We start from the raw sequence: 19392 nt of genomic DNA, 5'->3' as shown, positions 1-19392 counted from the left end.
AGTTTTAACAGGTAAGTTTTTTTTTTTTAACTTTCGTATGAGTATTCAACAAATTATATTGTTTATGCGAGTTTTGGTTAAGAAACATTCCCTATGCTTTTTGGTTTCTTTAATAATCATCAATCGGCGAATCGATGTATATTATTCAAAAGTTATTTGGTAAACTTTTGGAATTGAGGCAATTCAACAACATTCTGAATGAATGTACATTGTCCAGAAGGTCATAAACTAACCACATTCTCTAGTGCCTGAATAGAAATATCTGCATCACATCATCCGCTGATTGTTGGCAAATTTGGTTTACAATCAAGCCAAGCATACATCTGACTTAGAAGATTAGCCGGTGATATAGAAAAGAATTATAAAAAAAAAAAAAAAAAAAAAAAAAAGCAAAAAAGGAAACTCTCATATTCATAAAATGAAATCTGAAATTTGAGCAAAAACTAATACAACATATGCAAGGATGACCAAGTATCAAACTTACAAGATTATATAAAACAAATAATTTAGACAAATAAAAAATAAAGACCAAATTTTAGTTCATCTCTTTGCATTGAATTTTATCATCACCACCTTATAACATTGTAAATACAACTACACATAATAGTATCGAAAAATGAATTTTAATTAATTATGAAAATGTAATAATGAATTTGTTGACTGTGTGCAAATAAAAACTATAATCATGACTGAAGTAGAAAACAACTACTAATGAAAAAAAAAATTCTCCCATATTTCAACTCATCATCAGAAAATGAATTATATCCTTTCATCAATTTGAATTTGAATTTTCCCCTTCAATTTTTGTGTTACTCATCATACTCATGTTCTAATATTATCTATACTGTTTAAAGACGTTTGTACGTATTAGAATGAGATACACCTACAACGCACGTGTCCAGAGACTAGTGTGTGTATGCTTTGGTCCTTGGACTAAATATTGTGCTATGTTCGGACTTTAATGACGAAACTGCTTTAAATTTGCAAAAAGAGTGTTTTTTCTCTAGTACCAAATATGCTAGAAGAATAATGGCTGAGTATGACTAGTCTGTTCAGACGTCACATGTTTGCTAAAGCTAAAACTGGAACTTAGCTTCTCGCTATTACAACAGAAGCAAAATCCTCTACTTCATATACAATGCGAGTTGGAATGGGGTTGCCTTAGCGACTGTGGTGTGCATAGGTCAGAACGAGTGAGGATAAACCTACCTACCAAGGAAAGGGCCAGATCTCGATGTAGAAAGGAGCTGTCGAGCTGAGGCGGAGAAGCTTGGCGAATAATGAGAAAATCAAGCCTAGTTGAAAAGGCTTACTGTTTAGCAAAGGCACGACACCTCCACCCCCTCACAAGCTATGTTCGCCGCACCCGCGTCGGATCTTTCAAAAATACGCTACTTTTGGAGGATCCGACACGTATCCGGCTATATTTTCAGAGAGTCCGAGCAACATAGCTCACAATTCACAACGGTAAGCTTTCATCTCATTCCTGAAAAAGTATATGCAACTGGCAAACAAACCACAGAGACGGAGAGAACAAAAAAGAAAACAAGCTGCAGCAACCAATATACAAAAAGTTTAGTGGGTTCAACTCTAAAACTTTACCAAAGTTGAACTAGTCAACTTTCAGTTAATATATACTCTCAGATACACAATGGGATAACCTATCTTCAACGCTTCATCTTCAGTTCAAATAGAGGGAAAAATACACATTCCAAAAATAATGCTTTGAATATATTCTTTGCCTGTTCATAGGAAGCATTAGATACAAATGAGAAGAATGAGAGATCTCTGGAAAGTTAAAATTAATGACAATCTAATCTGTTTCCAAATTAAGACCTTTGGCAACCTCAAAGAAGGGAGCTACATTTTCCCTTGTTCATAGGAAGCATTACATACAAATGAAAAAAATGCGCCGAAGAATGAAAGACCTCGTGGAAAATATGGAACACGTTCAAATTGATAACAATCTAATCTGTTTCTAATACCTAAGACCTTTGGCAACCTCAAAGAAGTGAGCCACATTTTCCTCAGGTGTACCAACTTTGATGCCGTGTCCAAGGTTCAAAATATGTTTCCCTCTGCCAGCTTTCTTCACGGTATCGTTTATCCTATTGGTAATAAAATCTTTTGAGCCAAAAAGCACTCCAGGATCCACGTTACCTTGTACAGCCACATTGGGACCCAGTCGTCTCCTACCATCAGCCATATCAACTGTCCAGTCCAAGCTGACCACATCTACCCCTGTCAAGAGTAGCCTCTCAAGCAAGCCACCTGATCCACTCGCATAAAGAATCAGCGGAAGATCAGGATGGGTTAGTTTCACTGATTCAACTATCTGTTTTAAGTAAGGCAAACTGAACTCTTCAAAATCGACTGGGCTTAGCTCTGTGGCCCATGAATCAAAGATCTGTACTGCTTGAGCACCATTGTCAGCTTGATAACGGATATACTTAGCCATTGAGGTCGCAAATTTTTGAAGCAGTGCATGAAGGACCTACATATCGACAACAATTGATAACATTGCAACATAAATTGGCAGAGCATAAGCTAGTGATAAAATGTTCAAAAGGAGAATTGACACAGGGAGTTGATTGACCCTGCTTCAAGTAGTAATCATAACCCAAGTATTCATTGATATAACCACATGAAAGGACATGTACTAACATGTAGATCATGGGTGTGGAAATTTACATGCACAAAATTAATGCCATTTTCAATTTAATGTCACTCCCAAATATTGGTGATCACATGACCCAATGCAGAACAGGATTTGTCAAATGTTTCAGCAGTGTCTCTTTTCTTTTCTCCCGGGCAGGGTGGGTTCGGAGGATGGATCTGCAGGTTGTTTTAACATGCTAATTAAATTTGCAACAGGAAAAGGCTATTTTTGTTTAAAAAGTCAGGTATCAATAACAATGGCATACAGCCCCTCAGGTTCAAAAATATGGCAGCTTATTATATCTAGAGTTATTGTTGTTGGCTTCCAGCAGAAAAGAAAGGAAATGAACCAACTGAATCTTCAATAGACTTTGTTTCACCATTTAAAACTTGCAACGAGCAATTAGACAAAAGAATGAGCTTAGCTTTCCCTTAAATTTACATTTCTCCTTTCTCCTTGCATCAGACACCTCTGAGTTTCCCCTTTTCTTGTCCTTACGTTTACCTTCTTGCATTTGCATATAAAACAAATCTAAGGCCCAAGAAACCTTGGTGCTTAAAAAGATTTCTCATTTCTCCCCGCCCCTCCTACTTTACCTCACAGCACAATTTTCAGTTCAAATTCTAGGAATCAAAACTTATTTCCCCAAAAGTAGAACGTGCTCCATGCCTTTTCCTTTTTATTTTCTGTTTGGAATATAACATAACATATTTACTGCTCTCTAACAAGAGAGTGGTTGACATGAGACAGTGCTTTTGCGATTTTCCTCATTTATTTTTCCTCTGTTTCCTTTTGATGAATTTCTTAATGCATTTACTTGGTTAGACCTCGATGAACGAGGCTTCATTCTTCAACTTGTGATTTTGCTAGGGGCGACAAAGTACATGGCCCGTCCTTTGGCAAAATAAGAGCAGAATTGCCACTTGCTCAAACTTGAGGGAGCTCAGTGGCAGCTTGCCAAACCATAGAAAATCCAGGTGAAAACAGCAGAAAGAAAAAGACCACATCAGCATATCACCCACCTTTAGGAACTAGGCTAAGATGACTTGTTTTGGTGGTAATGGTAAAACCCTCACCCTGCACTACATAGCAGGAAGAAAAGGAAAAAAGCAGAAAAACACGCTCCTGTAACTGATTGAATTTAGTCACCAAATCACCAATGACAAACTCCAAATATCTACCCCCCCCCTTTCCCTCAACAGATATAAGTGTGATAACAAGAGGATCACTGTCTACAAATCACGAACTCGGCAATCCAAAATCGGAACTGTTTCTGAGAGAAACTCCAAGCTGAGATGACTTCTTTTTGGTGGTAAGGAATAAAGAGAGCTAAGATGACTTCTTTTTGGGTGGTAACGGATAAAACCGTCACTCTACCTTCTATAGGAGAAAGAAAAGAAAAAATACAGAACAAACAATGCTCCGGTACCCGATTGAATACATAAGTCATCATATAACCGATGACAGCCACCAAATATCTATCCCCTCTCTTTCCCATAACAGATAGAAGTGTGACAACAAATAGGATCAGTATCTACATATCAAGGTTTCTGCAATTTAATTGAAACTGGTTTGAGAGAAACTCCAAGCAATGGATGGTTGACATAAATCCCGCACTAAATTAAAATCGTACTGAAAGTGAAATATCCATCAACATTGCTTGGGCAGTCCTAATACAGGAAGCAGGACCAGGGAATATCAACGGAAGATTCAATAAAATGATCAGGATTGAAAACATAATATGATCCAATCAATTAAACAAACTATGATTGTCATTGTAGGGTTTAGTAACATAGAGAAGCAATAGTAAATTACTTTGGGCTCTGCAAAAGCTAATCTCTTAATTTTTGTGAAGTTCTTAGAGGAACCGCCTTCAATCACGTATGATGCCAATGTAAATGGTGCCCCAACGAAACCCAGAACTGCTGCTTGATTATTGACCTAGCAAAGCCAAGATAAGTTCTAACACAATCAACATGGTAGCATACAGGTTATAGTAACAGTAATCAGGTTGTAACATTGTTGAATTTAAGCAAAGCCCAAACGTTTTCTGTTACTCCCCCATTTCAATTCTATGGCATCACTCCAGTTCGCGGTTGACACTGTGCTCCATATACAACTTTTATGATTTTCAAGAACTCAATTTATTAAGCTAATTAAATTTTAAAATTTGATGCGATGCTTTCTCTATCAAATTAATTGTGCAACCAATTCTTAATTTTGTTCCACTATCAATAATTAATATAAGTCATTAATATCTTAAGTTCCATATACAGTGTATTAACAGTTGGAGTATAATTTTACAACATTTTGCCCAAGGATCTCATATAGTGACAACGGAAGGAGATTAGTAGAGATGCCGAATCATTCTGTCTAGAGACTCTAAGCAAATCACAGTTTATATCACATGAACTGCCCATAATATTTAGCAAACAAAACACTGCTCTGCAAGTTTAAGTTCCTTTACTTTGAAGATCTCAAACTACAAACATATGCAGCTTTTTCGAACATCATCATACATGAATTTTTGGAAGGAAGCAATAAGCTTCTCCTCGTTGGAGATTAACAAAATCCCTCGACTTATTTCCACCTCTGGTATTTCCAAATAAGAAAAGACAAAAATGCTCCTTAACAGATAACCTCCAAGGTTCATATATATAAAAAATAAAACAAACAAAGAGCAAACCTCTTTCCGCAAAATTGTTAATGCTTCTCCGACATATGGAACTGATTCTTCAGGAATGAATTCTCTAACTTTCTCAACATCAGTAGCTGTTCTCGGTGGATCAAATATGACAGGACCCTTCCCCTTTATGATGTCAAAAGGGATGTTCATTCCAGAGAGCGGAGTAAGAATATCTGAAAACAAAATGACCTGCCAACATGAGGAAAACCATCAGAACAAACCAATAATCAATAATAGAGCTAAGATGATAGCTTGTGATAAACACCCAAAGATGGGATACTGCTCTGGTAAAAAGTAAAAATAATGAAATATCTAACAATAAATGCAACACCAAATACATGCCGAGATAGGACTGCAATAAAGTTTCTTACCCCATCGGGCTGGAATACTTTCCATGGCTGTAGAGAAATTTCTACCACAAGATCTACATTTTCTGATCTCTCACGGAAGGATGGATGCTTCTCACAAAGGATTTGATAACTCTACACGAAAGAAATGCTGAATAGTAATTAGATGGAAAATGAAATGATCTGAAAATTTCTAATGCAAGTGTAGAAAATAGATCCACAAAAGAAATCATGAAGATCAAGCCTTAAAACTGCTAACAAAGAATTCAAAAACAAAGGCAGCAGAACTAGAGCTTTGAAACTTCTCAAGCTTTATGATCCGCACAATCTGTCGTCCTACTTGAAGTCCAATGAAATATCCAACAAATATGATTCACAAAGTTCCAAACTTTTTTCCTATTTTACCAGCCCTTCTCTTTTCTCCTAAGTTTCAAACAAAGCAGAAAGATAAAGCCATTACATTCTCATGCAAGCAGCTGATTAGTAGAGAAAATGCATCTCAGGTACATCAATTAGTAGGTGTGAGCATATAGTGTCAGATCCCTAAAGACGATTTTTTAAGTTATCTATTCGAAGCCATTTGGGCGAAAGATTATCTTTAACAGAATACATCATCTCTTGCAGAGCGGATAACATGAGTAAGTCAAAATTTGCAGCATGGAATGCAGTTAAGATCTCTCAGAGAAGTTCAGGATATACTCAAAGTTAAAACAGAACTATAAACCTGCCTTCATATACCTCCCTGCTTGTCTCATAAGCCAAACAGGAGGCCTTTCTACTTCTTTACCCCTAACAGCATCAAGCAACAAAGGTTCAGTTGCATTTATAGCTTTTGGTTCAGCAACAGTTCCTGGAAATTAAGAGTAGCATCAATCACGCGACCATGTAAAGAATACAATAAATCTATTTGAAATTTTGGAACATTAGAAGGTTTCTAGTCCTGAGAGATAAGCACATTAAATCCAACGTGCAGTGCAACAACACAAGCATGCAAGAGACACTAGCCACGGATTCACTTCAGTACAAGGAGAATCTAAAGGATATGCAGGTTTATCTTTAATAGCTCACTGTTTGACGATAGGACATTGCTCATTCATTTAGCTTGTTGTAGAAAAGAGTACGAGAAATATTCAGTGATGAAAATTATGCTCATTTCCCATCGAGTCTTACTAATATGTTATTCCAACCTAGTTGAAAAGATTTTGATGAAGTTCGACCTAGTTGAAAAGCTAGAGATGTAATTGCCTACAAATATATGGAAACAAGTAGCTTTAGCTTTTTATTAGGTAATTCCGTTAAATTAGGATGAGTATGCAACACTTTGTGTAATCTATAACATCTTTAAATAATAGGCTATAATGCACTATAGTACCCTAAACTCGACCTAGCAATTTTCCCCTCACACTACTTTCCTTAGCATTTTCGGCCATTGACTCACTCTGTAATGGTCTCCTTTTTTAAGGTGGTAGCTAAAAGCCTAAATCTAACATAAACCTTCGGTCCATTTTCTCCTTGTGATTTTTCCAATTACCTATCTCTTTTGAAGCATTGTCTCTATATTTTTCCAAATTTCTTGTTATCTTTTTTTTCCTCCTTCCATCACCATAATTCTTCTGTCATTCTTCATCCTCTTCTCCCAATCAAACTAACCATTGTTTTGACTTGTTATTCCAGACCCCATTTATGGGATCAAACTGGCTTTGTTGTTGTTATTGTTTTGACTTGTTATTGAAATATTTTAAACTTGTGATTTTATTAAGAATTAGATGGTTTGTGCTAATTCCACATAAGATATTATTTGTACAGACCGCTATATAATGGCACGTACAATTAAACAAAGAGACTCCGTATCCTTGAAATTAGTGGAGGACAATTACCGGATTAGATTTGTCTTTTGTTGAATTATACTTACATTGTTTTAGTATTTATTTATTTTGAAGGCATAAGCTTTGACATCTTTTTTCAACTTTTTTGTTGTATTAGCTTCATTTATGCCATTGTTTGCTCAACATGTGTGATTATTCTTTCTTGGTTGGATAAGAGAGGTCGATAAGTTTTGTATTTTAACAAGTCTTTCGAAAATTCCTTCATCATCAACTACACATCAATCCCAAACTAGTGGGACTTTGCTATATGAATCTTCGCTAACCATTTCGCTCTAGTTAGGGACATTCATGACAATGCTAAATTGTCTGTGTTTATGGCAAACCAGGAATCCATAAAGAGAGGCGCTCTAATCTCACAATTATCCCTATACATGCCAAACTATTAAAAAAAACTTCTAGCAAATTCCGAACTTAATGTAAGTGTAACACAAAATATATGTCATAAGTTGAAATAGTTGGTACTTGGTATTGCCTATATGAATTCTTTGCATTCTATTGTTAGCTAATACCACATTAACCGCAAGAGTTTGTAGCTCTTCTGATACAACTTGCCCCAAGTGAATTTTCTTACGCAGTCCCATGTTAGCCCTTCCAATTATAAGTTTGTGACAGCAATGGACTGATGCATTTGGATGTAAACCTAAGACTTGGACAAACCATCTCAGGCTACTTCAAAAAATTTCTTATTCACCAAATTTTCTGCTATACAAAAAGCAAGAGCCTAAATAAATCTGTTTTCAAGGACGACCAAAAAGGGGAAGATAGCACAATGTTTAAAGAGTTGGAGGAAAATAACGTATTTGAAAAATTGCTAGGTATGTAAGTAGTTAATTTTTACCTAAAGTACAAATAGTTTTTCTTCAGGTTCAGTTAATCGATCATAACCAAGTTCTAGAGACAGCAATCCGCTGCACCATTTTGACGAATTTCCAAAAGCATATCCCATCATAACACAAGCCCTAACTTAACCAAAATCCGGACCAAGGTATAACATAATAAGCTTAAACTAATAAACCATTCATAGAAATTACTAAACGATATATAAAGAAGATTCAGAAACAACAAATGAAAACACATACAGATATCACCAATCACAGACAGAAACGAATTGTTCTGGTGAAACTAAGCTGCATTGAATGATTGAAAAATATAAGAGGAGCAATTAGAAAGTAAAAAGGCTTGAAATTATACCTCCGACGGAGCAACAGATTCTGGACTTGACATTACATCGAGAAGAAGAAGGAAATGCAGATTTAGATGAAATTGGGATTGCTGAGAAGGAGGACAAGGAGCTGTAGTTACAAGCCATGATTTCGGAGTGAAGTGAAAAAAGGGATTACGAGCGTCGGACGAAATTGCTTTGCATTTCAAACAGTCGGTAAAGTGGGTTTTGGCCAACGAAAAGATAAAAAAAAATGGAGGGTAAATGAAAAAGTAGATAACTTCAAGATAAGGTGGCAGGATATCTCAAATCTAATACTAATGGGTGAGCTTTGCGATTACTTCCAAGCTCCACTTGTTACTCTGTTTCTTTCCTCTTTCTTATTTTTTATTATTACTCCCTAGTCCCTTCATGTTCAATTTTATCTAGGGGTGTTAAACGGGCCGGGTCGACCCGGTTTCGGACCGGTCCAGCCCGGTTAAAATCGGAACCGGCCCCGACCGGTTAAAGGGGCTGGGTTGGACTGGGTTAGGGGACAGGCGGGTTGGTCCCTTTACCATTAAAATACCGGTTACCCGGACCGGTCCAACTCGTTAGGTGAACATTACCCCTAAACTGGTTAACCGGCCCGGTTTAACGGTAAAAAAAAATTAATTTTTTTTTTTTAATTTGGGCCAGATCTAACCGTTGGCAACGATCCATTTCAGAAAATGGTCGTTGCCCAACGGGTGAATTGCACAAATAGCCCATTTTGGGTTTTTTTTTTAAAAAAATTAACCCCCCTTTCAAAATCTATAAATACCCCCCCCCCCTCTTCCTCATTTTTTCACTCAATTCTCATATTCTCTCATTCTTCAATCTTCATTCTTCACCTATTAAAGTGCAATCAACTATTTGACTATTCTTTTTTGGAATTTAATTTATCGTAGTACTTATTTTTTGAAGTTTGAACAATTGAACTTCAAAATTGGAAGAATTGACGTTTCTTCGTGGTAACATTTGAGTTGCAGAATCATCAAATGCTCAATTTATTGCCGAATTCGGTGCACTCCCTCCAACTCTTTCTCTTATTTATTATTTTACTTGCATATTTATTTGTTTTGTTGCTAGTAGTTAAATTTTTACAATATGTTTAATGCTGCAAAAAGAGTTTGTAACAAGGTTACTAATCGGAAAAATAAAAAAAGAGGTAGTACTTCAGATTCAGCATCTGGTAGTAATTTAAATACCTCTCCAAATATTCCTGAAACATTACCTGATAATAATATAGACTATGAACAATTGCAGGAAGATTTTGGTATAGATGATAATGAATTAGAAATGGAAGATGAGATACCACTTACACCTAGTAGTGTTGGAGCTGCTAGCAGGGGTGGTGGTCGTGTTGCTAGTAGTAGACCACCTGTGGCCCCGACTAGTAATCGTAGAAAAAGAAGTAAGGTTTGGAAATTCTTTGAGGAAATAGAAGGTACTGATAGAGTTAAATGTAAATTTTGTAATGATACTTTTAAACATAAGACTGGGGTCAATTAGGGGGGACTAGGACACTTAGTAGACATATGAGAATTAAGCATCCTATAGAATGGGGATCTGATGGAGATGGAAATCAATCAACTCTAAACCCTAATACTGGTGGTCTTGTGAAATATGATAAAATGAAGGATCGTGAGGAGTTAGCAAAAATAATTGCTTTGGGTTGTCTACCTTTTTCTTTTGCTTCTTCATCATATCTTATTATGTATATTCAAAGGATTTACAATCCTTTATTTAAAGGTATCCCTAGAAGTACTTGTAGAGCTGATATCTTTAGACTTCATGGACAATATCAAACATACATACGTTATTTGTTTAGCCACCTTCCTTGTAGAGTTTCTCTAACTTCTGATATTGGCCATGCTGTTAATGGAAATGATTATTCGACAATTACATGTCATTGGATAGATGATAGTACTTGTATGCAAAAACGTATTATCACTTTTAGATATGATGAAGATCAGAGTCCTACTGCTACGTTTATAAGTAGTACTATTTGTGAAGTTGTTGAATTTTATAATCTCAAGCAAAAAGTATTGTGTATGTCTTTTGATAATGCTTCTAACAATAATGCCGCAATTTCAATATTAAAACTGCATTTGCAACCACCTCTTGATGAAATTTTTCATGTTAGGTGTGCATGTCATGTTTATAATTTAATTGTTAAAAGTGGCCTTGATTTATTTTCAACTGAGATTACTCATGTTAGAAGAGCAGTTGGTGTTATTCAAGGAAATAATAGACAATCTAGAATAAAGGAATTTAAGAATAAGTGTGTCCAGTATAACCTTAAACCCAGATTCATGCCAGACGAAATTGTTACTAGATGGAATTATACATATATATTTTTAAAATGTTGCTACAAATATAGATTCCCAATAACTGAAGTTGCTAATGCGCATTGTACTGATCCAAACCGTATGTTAACAACTACTACTTGGGAGGTCATTAATGATGTTGTTAAATTTTTACATAAATTTTATACAGCTACTGTTGAGTTTTCTGGAGCATATTACCCTACTGTTACTATGGCTTTAGTACATATAGCTGAAATTTCTTTTCTACTCTTTGAATTTAAGAAGAAAGAAAAATATAGGGATGTTGTTGAAAAAATTCAAGCAAAATTCAAAAAATATTTCTTTCCAATTCCTCCGATTTACTTAATTGGTTCCGTTTTAAATCCTTCTATTAAGATGTCTGATTGTCACCAATTAATGAATGCTTTATATACTTATATGGAGATTGGACCAACTGAAACCCCCAGATTTATATACTTGTATGAACAAGCTAAATGAATATTTACAAAAATTATACAATTATTATTCAAAAGCAATTGATGATGTTGCTCTTAATGTAGGCAATGTTAATCCCACTATGCATTGTACCACTTCTGCTACTGTGGATGATGAAGAAGGCCTTGATAGTTTTAATATTTTTTCTACATTTTCTAACACTCAAACCAGTAGCAGAAACATTGATGAACTTCAATTCTACTTGCAGAAGCAAAAAGAGCCTCGCACAAAGGAATTTTCACCGTTGGGATGGTGGCATGAGAATGGAAAGCAATTTCCTGTTCTTTTCGCTATGGCTCGGGACGTGCTGAATGTGCCAATTTCAACGGTTGCAACAGAGAGTGCATTTAGCCAAGCAAGACAACAACTTGGAGACACCCGTCACTCATTGGGAAGCAATGCTTTGGAAGTTTTAGTATGTTTCAGAGATTGGATTAGATCGGAACGAAGAAATCAAGGACGTGAAGATGTTGATAGCCCAGAAGACGAGGAACTTGGAGATATATTAACACATGGTAACCCATCCGAATTTAACACTCCAGAAGAAGGTCACTCAGTTCATATTGATTATGAAGAACTTACTAAGTCAATGCACAACCTTTGAATTTATTCTTTTTTGGTTAATTTACTTGTTAAATGTAAGCCTTTTAATTTGTAAGTTTGAATTTTGAAATAAATGTAGCACTTGAAATTTATAAGTGCATTTTTTTTCCATCTTACTTGTATTCTTTATATTAATATAACTTACAATAGTTATACAAAATACAAAAAAAAAATACACTAAACCCGGCCCGGCCCCTCAACCCGTAACCCGTACAGTTCAATTTTTACCCGGATGAACCCGAACCCGTTAAACCCGTTAAGAATCAACCCGGAACCGGCCCGGACCGTAACCCGTACGGGTCCAAAAAAAAAGCGGCCTGGCCCACCCGTTTAACACCTATAATTTTATCACGTGAGATGACCCATTTTATCTATTAGTTAGTTTTTAAAAAATTATATTTAAAAAAAATTGACTTTGTACCTTTTATTTTATTCATTATATTTTTAATGATAAAGTAATCTCTATGGACCTACATGTTATGGGTTCGAGCCATGAAAATAATTATCGCAATCCTTCTTCGGACCATATTTGAATATGGAATATTTTGTGCATCAAGTTACCTTTTTTATTCTTAATAATAAACTTTTATGATCACATAAGTATTACGTGATCATAATACTTATCATCACATATCGAGTTTAAGACCATAAGTTTATCATCACATAAATATCATAATGTATTTAACACCACAAACTTCAAAAGTCTTCATTTTTCTTAAATTTCATGTCGAATCAAACTACACATACATCACATAAATTGAAACTAAATGAGAATTATTTTAATATGCTCACTCAAATTTTACCAACACCAAATAAGTGGGTGTTTGGATAAGGTAAGCATTTGTTAAACTTATTTATTATTATGGATTATTAACCACTAAATAGTAAAGTGCTTATGCCCCAAGAATTTACAAGTCAAAAGCCATAAGTTTATTGCAACTTTTAAGTACTTTTGATTTGATTAAGATTGTTGACAACCAATTTTGGCCCTCCCTTTTAAATTAATTTTTTACACTTATCGATCAGCAATAAATATAGTGAAATAGTTTTTAAAATTAACGATACTTATTTTCTCAAAATATAAACAATATAATAGGTAATAATAATCATAATAATAGTTAATAATATTAATCTCATAATCGATAAATATTTATATTACTTCTACTATTTAAACTAATTAAACTAACAAACAACAACAACAACAACAACAACAACAATAATATACCCAGTAGAATCCCACTAGTTGGGTCTGAGGGAGTAGAGAGTAGAGTGTACACAGACCTTACCACTACCCCGAAAAGGGTAGATAGGCTGTTTCTAGGAGACTCTCGGCGCAACAGGAGAGGCAAACTTAAATGAAACTGCGCCAGTCAATTTGGGTAGTTTAGAAGAGGTCCAGGAAACCATGATAAGCATTCACACTGATGAAAGAACTAGGGATGCATTGATCCAACTTTTGTTCGAGTTCAAAGATGTGTTTGCTCGGTCTTATGATGATATGCCAGAACTGAGTGTTGATTTAGTGGTACACAAATTGCCAACTTACCCAAATTATCCTCCGGTCCAACAAAAGCAGAGAAAGTTCAAAACTGACATCAGTGACAAGATCAAAGAAGAGGTCACTAAACAGTTAAAAGTGGATGTGATCCGAGTGGTCCGATACACCATATGGTTGGCTAATGTGGTCTCAGTGCCAAAGAAATATGGGAAAACCTGAGTGTGTGTTGACTATTGGGATCTGAACAAAGCAAGTCCCAAAGACAACTTCCCTTGCCAAACATCCACATCCTTGTTGACAACTCTGCCAAACATGAGATACAATCTTTCGTGGATTGTTATGTTGGATATCATCAAGTCCTGATGGATGAAGAAGATGCGGAAAAGACAGCCTTCACCATACCCTGGGGCACCTATTGTTACAGGGTCATGCCTTTTGGTTTAAAGAACGTCGGGGCAACTTACATGAGAGCTATGACTGCCATCTTTCATGATATGATGCACCAAGAAATTGAGGTATATGTGGATGATTTGATCATTAAATACAGAATGCAGGATGCCCATGTTCAGGATTTGAGAAAGTTCTTTGAGCGTCTGCGTAAGTATGACTTGAAGTTAAATCTAGCTAAATGTGCATTTGGAGTTCCGTCTAGGAAACTCTTGGGATTTATAGTCAGTCGGAGGGGCATCGAGCTAGATCTAACAAAGATAAAGTCTATTCGGTATTTGCCTCCTCCGAGAACCAGGAAAGAGGTTATGAGTCTGTTGGGAAGGTTGGATTACATCAGCAGGTTCATTGCTCAATTGACTTCCACATGTGAACCCATATTTAAGTTGTTGAAGAAAGATGCGACGATTAGATGGACAGATGAGTGATAGGAAGCTTTTGACAAAATCAACGAATATTTGTCGAATCCGCAAGTCCTGGTCCCACCCGAACCTGGAAGGCCTTTGTATTTGTATTTGACAGTGTTGGAGAATTCCTTTGGATGCGTTCTCAGGAAACATGATGTGACCGGGAAGAAAGAACAGGAAATATACTATCTGAGCAAGAAGTTCACCAGTTATGAAGCCAAATACACTTTGTTAGAAAGGACTTGTTGCGCTCTAACTTGGATCGCTCAGAAGCTTAGGCATTACTTGTTGGCGTACACCACTTATCTCATCACCGGGATGGATCCTTTAAAGTACATATTCCAAAAGCTGATGCCCACGGGAGGTTAGCGAAATGGCAAATCCTGCTCACCGAGTTTGACATAATCTATGTCACCCGCACGACAATGAAAGCCCAAGCTTTATCAGATCACCTAGCTGAAAATCCTGTTGATGATGAATATAAACCTTTGAGTACTTACTTTCTGAAAGAGGAAGTAAATTCAGTTGAGGTAATTTCGGAAGACACCAATGCTTGGAAAATATTCTTCGATGGAGTTGTGAATGCAAAAGCTATCGGGATTGGGGCAATTTTGATCTCACCCACCGGTCAGCACTATCCAGCCACAGCTCGGGTTTGGTTTTTCTGCAAAAACAACATTGCCGAGTATGAGGCCTGCATTATGGGTATAAACATGGCAATCGACCAAGATGTGGAAGAATTGTTGATCATGGAAAATTCAGATTTGATTATCCGACAAGCTTAGGGTGAATGGGAAACTCGGGATATCAAGCTTATTACATACATGCAACATATGAAAGATCTTAGCAAGCGGTTCAAGTCAGTTGAGTTCAGGCACATTCCTTGGTTTCACAATAAGTTAGTCGATGCACTCGCTACTTTGGCCTCGATGTTGCCATATCCAGGAAATGTCCACATTGACCCATTGGAAATCCAAATCCGGGAAATGCATGGTTATTGCAATATGGTTGAGGTAGAACCAAATGTTCAGCCATGGTATCATGATATCAAGAGATTTTTGAAAACAAAGGAATATCCCGAGCAAGCCAATGGAGACCAAAAGAGAACCATTAGAAGGCTTTCTAGTGGCTTTTTCTTAAGTGGAGAGGTCTTTACACAAGGACTCTGGATCTGAACCTTCTAAGATGCGTGGATGCCCAAGAGGCTAGAAAAATCATGAATGAAGTACACGCATGAGTGTGTGGACCCCATATGAATGGATGCGTCCTGGCAAAGAAAATCCTTCAAGCAGGTTATTACTGGATGACCATGGAAAAGTATTTCTTAAGTTTTGTCCGAAAATGTCATCAGTGTCAGGTGCACAGTGACTTGATTCATGCACCGCCTTCAGAATTACGTCCTATGTTAGTTTCGTGGCCATCCGTTGCTTGGGGTATGGATGTCATTGGTCTGATCGAGCCAAAAGCTTCAAATGGGCATAGATTCATATTGATTGCCATTGACTACTTCACAAAGTGGGTTGAAGTAGTCACGCTCAAAGCCATCTCTAAGAAAGCAGTGGTAGACTTCGTGCACTCCAACCTCATCTGCCGTTTTGGTATTCCTAAAGCTATCATTACGGACAATGATACGGATCTCAATAGTCATGTGATGAGGGAAGTATGTGAACAATTTAAGATTATGCATTGGAATTCCACCCCTTAAAGGCCTAAAGCTAACGGTGCCGTTGAAGCGGCAAATAAGAACATCAAGAAGATTCTTAGGAAGGTGATCCAAAATTCTAGACAATGGCATGAAAAGTTGCCATTTGCATTGTTGGGATATCACACAACTGTGCGCACATTAGTTGGAGCAATAACCTATCTATTGGTTTATGGCACTGAAGCCATAATACCCGCAGAAGTTGAAATTCCTTCTCTCCGAATCATCGCTGAAGCCGAGATTGAGGATAGTGAGTGGGGCAAGACCCGTCTAGAATAGCTAACCCTAATTGATGAAAAGCGGATGGTCGCAGTTTGCCACGGGTAGTTGTATCAACAAAGAATGGCCCGTGCCTACAACAAGAAAGTGCGGCCTAGGAACTTTGAAGTGGGGCAACTCATTTTGAGACGTATTCTCCCGCATCACAAGGAAGGAAAAGGAAAGTTTGCTCCAAACTGGAAAGGTCCATACATTATAAGAAAATTGTTGCCGAAAGGGGCATTGTACTTGGGAGACGTTGAAGGAAATGACCCTGAAACAGCTGTAAATGCATACACGGTCAAAAGGTGTATTACGTTTAACCCTTCTGCGGTACCGATATTATCCGATTGGGATGGCGAAGGCCTTCATTCTCGCTACCACTAACACTTCAACCATTTGCTAACCCTTTGAGTCGGTTATCTTTCCTCAATTACCCTCTTTGGAACCCGAAAGTGTTTGTGAAAAAAAAATCAAAAACAAAGTTTCCCTGAACTACGTTCGACTTGATTTCAAAAGGATACGTAGGCAGCCTCTCTCTGGGGTTCAATCACGCCAAAACATAAATCCACACTTCCCCAAAGTTGAAACTAGGGCAAAATTTATAATGGTTCGGCGAAGGTTCGCCTGAAAGGTTCCAAAGTTGTAATTCAATCCAAACTCTTTTACCCTAAATCCTGTTTAAAGTCCTTCTGATTAACCGTTAAAGATGTTCAAAATGGACGTATGTTGGTTATTTGAATTTGATACAATCAAATGAGAGGAATAAAATGAGAGAGTCTTATTGGTGAAAACTCACACGGGCACCATAAGGCGATGGTGAGCTGAGAAATTAAAAATGAGAGAGTCTTGCTAGTGAAAACTCGCAAAGAGCACTATAAGGCGACGGTAAGAAGAGAAATGAGAGAGGTCAATTGGCGAAAACCCGCAAAGGGCGCCATTGATCAAAAAGAAGGAATTCCCCACAACCATCGGCACTAATAGAGTCCTGGCAAGGTTTCTCGATTTAAGATACGAGTTATGATGGGTTTATGAGAGATTGGGTGGTTGCGCAGATCGGGTATCTAGTCCAAGAAGCATGTCATGTCTATTGAAGTCTGTATGTACTCTTGATAAGTCCTTTTTTCTTCTCCCGAAAGGGATACTTCTTGTTAAATTCATTACCCTGTCCTTTGTTTACTTTTCTTTGAATCCCTTTCGGTTTAATCCTTCTCCGAAACTAATACAAAGAAAAGATGCAAGATTGGTTTTACAGGGTTCTGCTTAACAAAATCCAAATTTAAGGAAAAACACCCAACCTCAGCAGGTGCATCAAGTTGATCTCGACTGGCTATGATGGCCGATGCTTCAGAGTCAAAATTATTGAAAAAGAAAGAAATTCAAAGTCAAGGCAAAATAAGATGAAAAAGGCCAAAGCCCCACATGCGTGAACCATCATGTGAAATTTAGGAAACTCAAGATCCCTGGGTTTAGTAGAGAGATCGATCTCCAGAAAGCCAGCGAGCAATAGAGGTTTTCATCGAAGAGTTGGACCGAGATCAAAACAATCAAGGCCACAAAACCAACCACCATTTCAAACTAACAATTGTTCTTTGTTTGAAAACATGAAACATGTGCAATCCAAAGCAACCTTCCAAGAAACAGGTGCAACCAAAAGAAACTGTGCAAGGGCTAGAAACAGTTTTGCAGCAATAATCAATCCAAAAGGAAGTCTCTTCCAAATTCTTTCCTGCATTCTTACTCATTTTTCTTAAATAAAATTAAAAAAAAAAAAAAGAAGAAAATTCAAAAAAAAAAACATGGTAGCCTAGGGTCTCCACTCCCTAGTCTGCCTTTCCAACATAGGGTCTTCACTCCCTAGTTGAATTTATTTTAGACATAGGGTCTCCACTCCCTAGTTGAATTAATTTTAGACATAGGGTCTCCACTCCCTAGTCTATTTTTCCAACATAGGGTCTCCACTCCCTAGTTGATATTTTTTAGACATAGGGTCTCCACTCCCTATTTGAATTTATTTTTAGACATAGGGTCTCCAATCCCTAGTCACTTTTCCAATATAGGGTCTCCATTCCCTAGTTGAATTTATTTTAAGACATAGGGTCTCCAGTCCCTAGTCACTTTTCCAACATAGGGTCTCCACTCCCTAGTTGAATTTATTTTAAGACATAGGGTCTCCACTCCCTATTCACTTTTCCAACATAAGTTATCAACTCCCTAGTTGAAGTTAGTTTAGCTATAGGGTCTCCACTCCCTAGTCTCTTTTCCAATATAGGGTCTCCACTCCCTGGTTGATTTCATTATAGATATAGGGCCCCACTCCCTAATTTTTTTTTTTCAAAGATACACAATCCTGATTTTATTGTTTTCAATAAAGAAATAGTTTAGATTTTTGTTACAAATAACTCACGAAAGTTTCCTAGTGAAAACTGGTGCAGAAAATTTCATTTGTTTGTTTGCTTTGGTGCTCGAACAGGTTTTCACCGTGAGGCACAAGGTTTGAGATGACCAAAAGAGGAAGTCGCAACCCTAATAAAAGAAAAGAAGAAACAAGAAAAGAAGTTGAACTCTAAGTGTAGAAGCGGAGAAAAGATGGGGATTGCCAAAGATAAGATTGAAGTCACAAGTTTTGCATTGTCCCGCCTTGATCCGAATAGCTGAAGAAGAATGAACCAGCAGTTGCAACTAACAAGCATCAAGATTCAGATCAGAGTCTACAGGAAGAACCATCCAAGACTCAAGATCAAGATTTAGAAGGTTTATAGATAGGAATCTTAAAACTCGTAGTTGATAGGCTTAGCTAGTTTAACTTTTCATCTTTCATTTTGGAGTAATAAGGAGCTTAGCAAGCAGAAACAGCAGCAACAACATTGAAATCACAATTTTCCGGTAGTCCCAGCTACCAAAATTTCCAG

The 19392-nt window shown here is 36.9% G+C and overlaps 2 protein-coding genes across 3 annotated transcripts; one reads left to right on the top strand and one right to left on the bottom strand.

The window, feature by feature from the left end:
* Positions 1–1709: 1709 nt before the first annotated feature.
* On the bottom strand, positions 1710–9029 carry LOC104225045 (uroporphyrinogen decarboxylase, chloroplastic-like). Of its 2 annotated transcripts, XM_009776807.2 has the most exons (6): positions 8770–9029; positions 6421–6542; positions 5717–5827; positions 5346–5534; positions 4475–4600; positions 1710–2494 (listed from the first exon to the last, which is right to left on the bottom strand). In XM_009776807.2, exons 1-6 carry the CDS (start codon positions 8885–8887, stop codon positions 1979–1981), a joined length of 1182 nt encoding a protein of 393 aa, XP_009775109.1. In that variant the 5' UTR covers positions 8888–9029; the 3' UTR covers positions 1710–1978. The 2 variants fall into 2 exon arrangements, with proteins under 2 accessions (XP_009775109.1, XP_009775110.1); XM_009776808.2 differs by lacking the exon at positions 4475–4600.
* Positions 9030–14139: 5110 nt separating this feature from the next.
* Positions 14140–15305, top strand: LOC138868937 (uncharacterized). Its single transcript, XM_070146518.1, has 3 exons — positions 14140–14263; positions 14636–14884; positions 15031–15305. Exons 1-3 carry the CDS (start codon positions 14140–14142, stop codon positions 15303–15305), a joined length of 648 nt encoding a protein of 215 aa, XP_070002619.1.
* Positions 15306–19392: the final 4087 nt, after the last annotated feature.

The sequence above is a fragment of the Nicotiana sylvestris genome, chromosome 5 (assembly GCF_000393655.2).
Source record: "Nicotiana sylvestris chromosome 5, ASM39365v2, whole genome shotgun sequence".
Taxonomy (NCBI): domain Eukaryota; kingdom Viridiplantae; phylum Streptophyta; class Magnoliopsida; order Solanales; family Solanaceae; genus Nicotiana; species Nicotiana sylvestris.
Note: the sequence above shows the minus strand (reverse complement) of the source record. Positions and strands in the feature narration are given on the sequence as shown.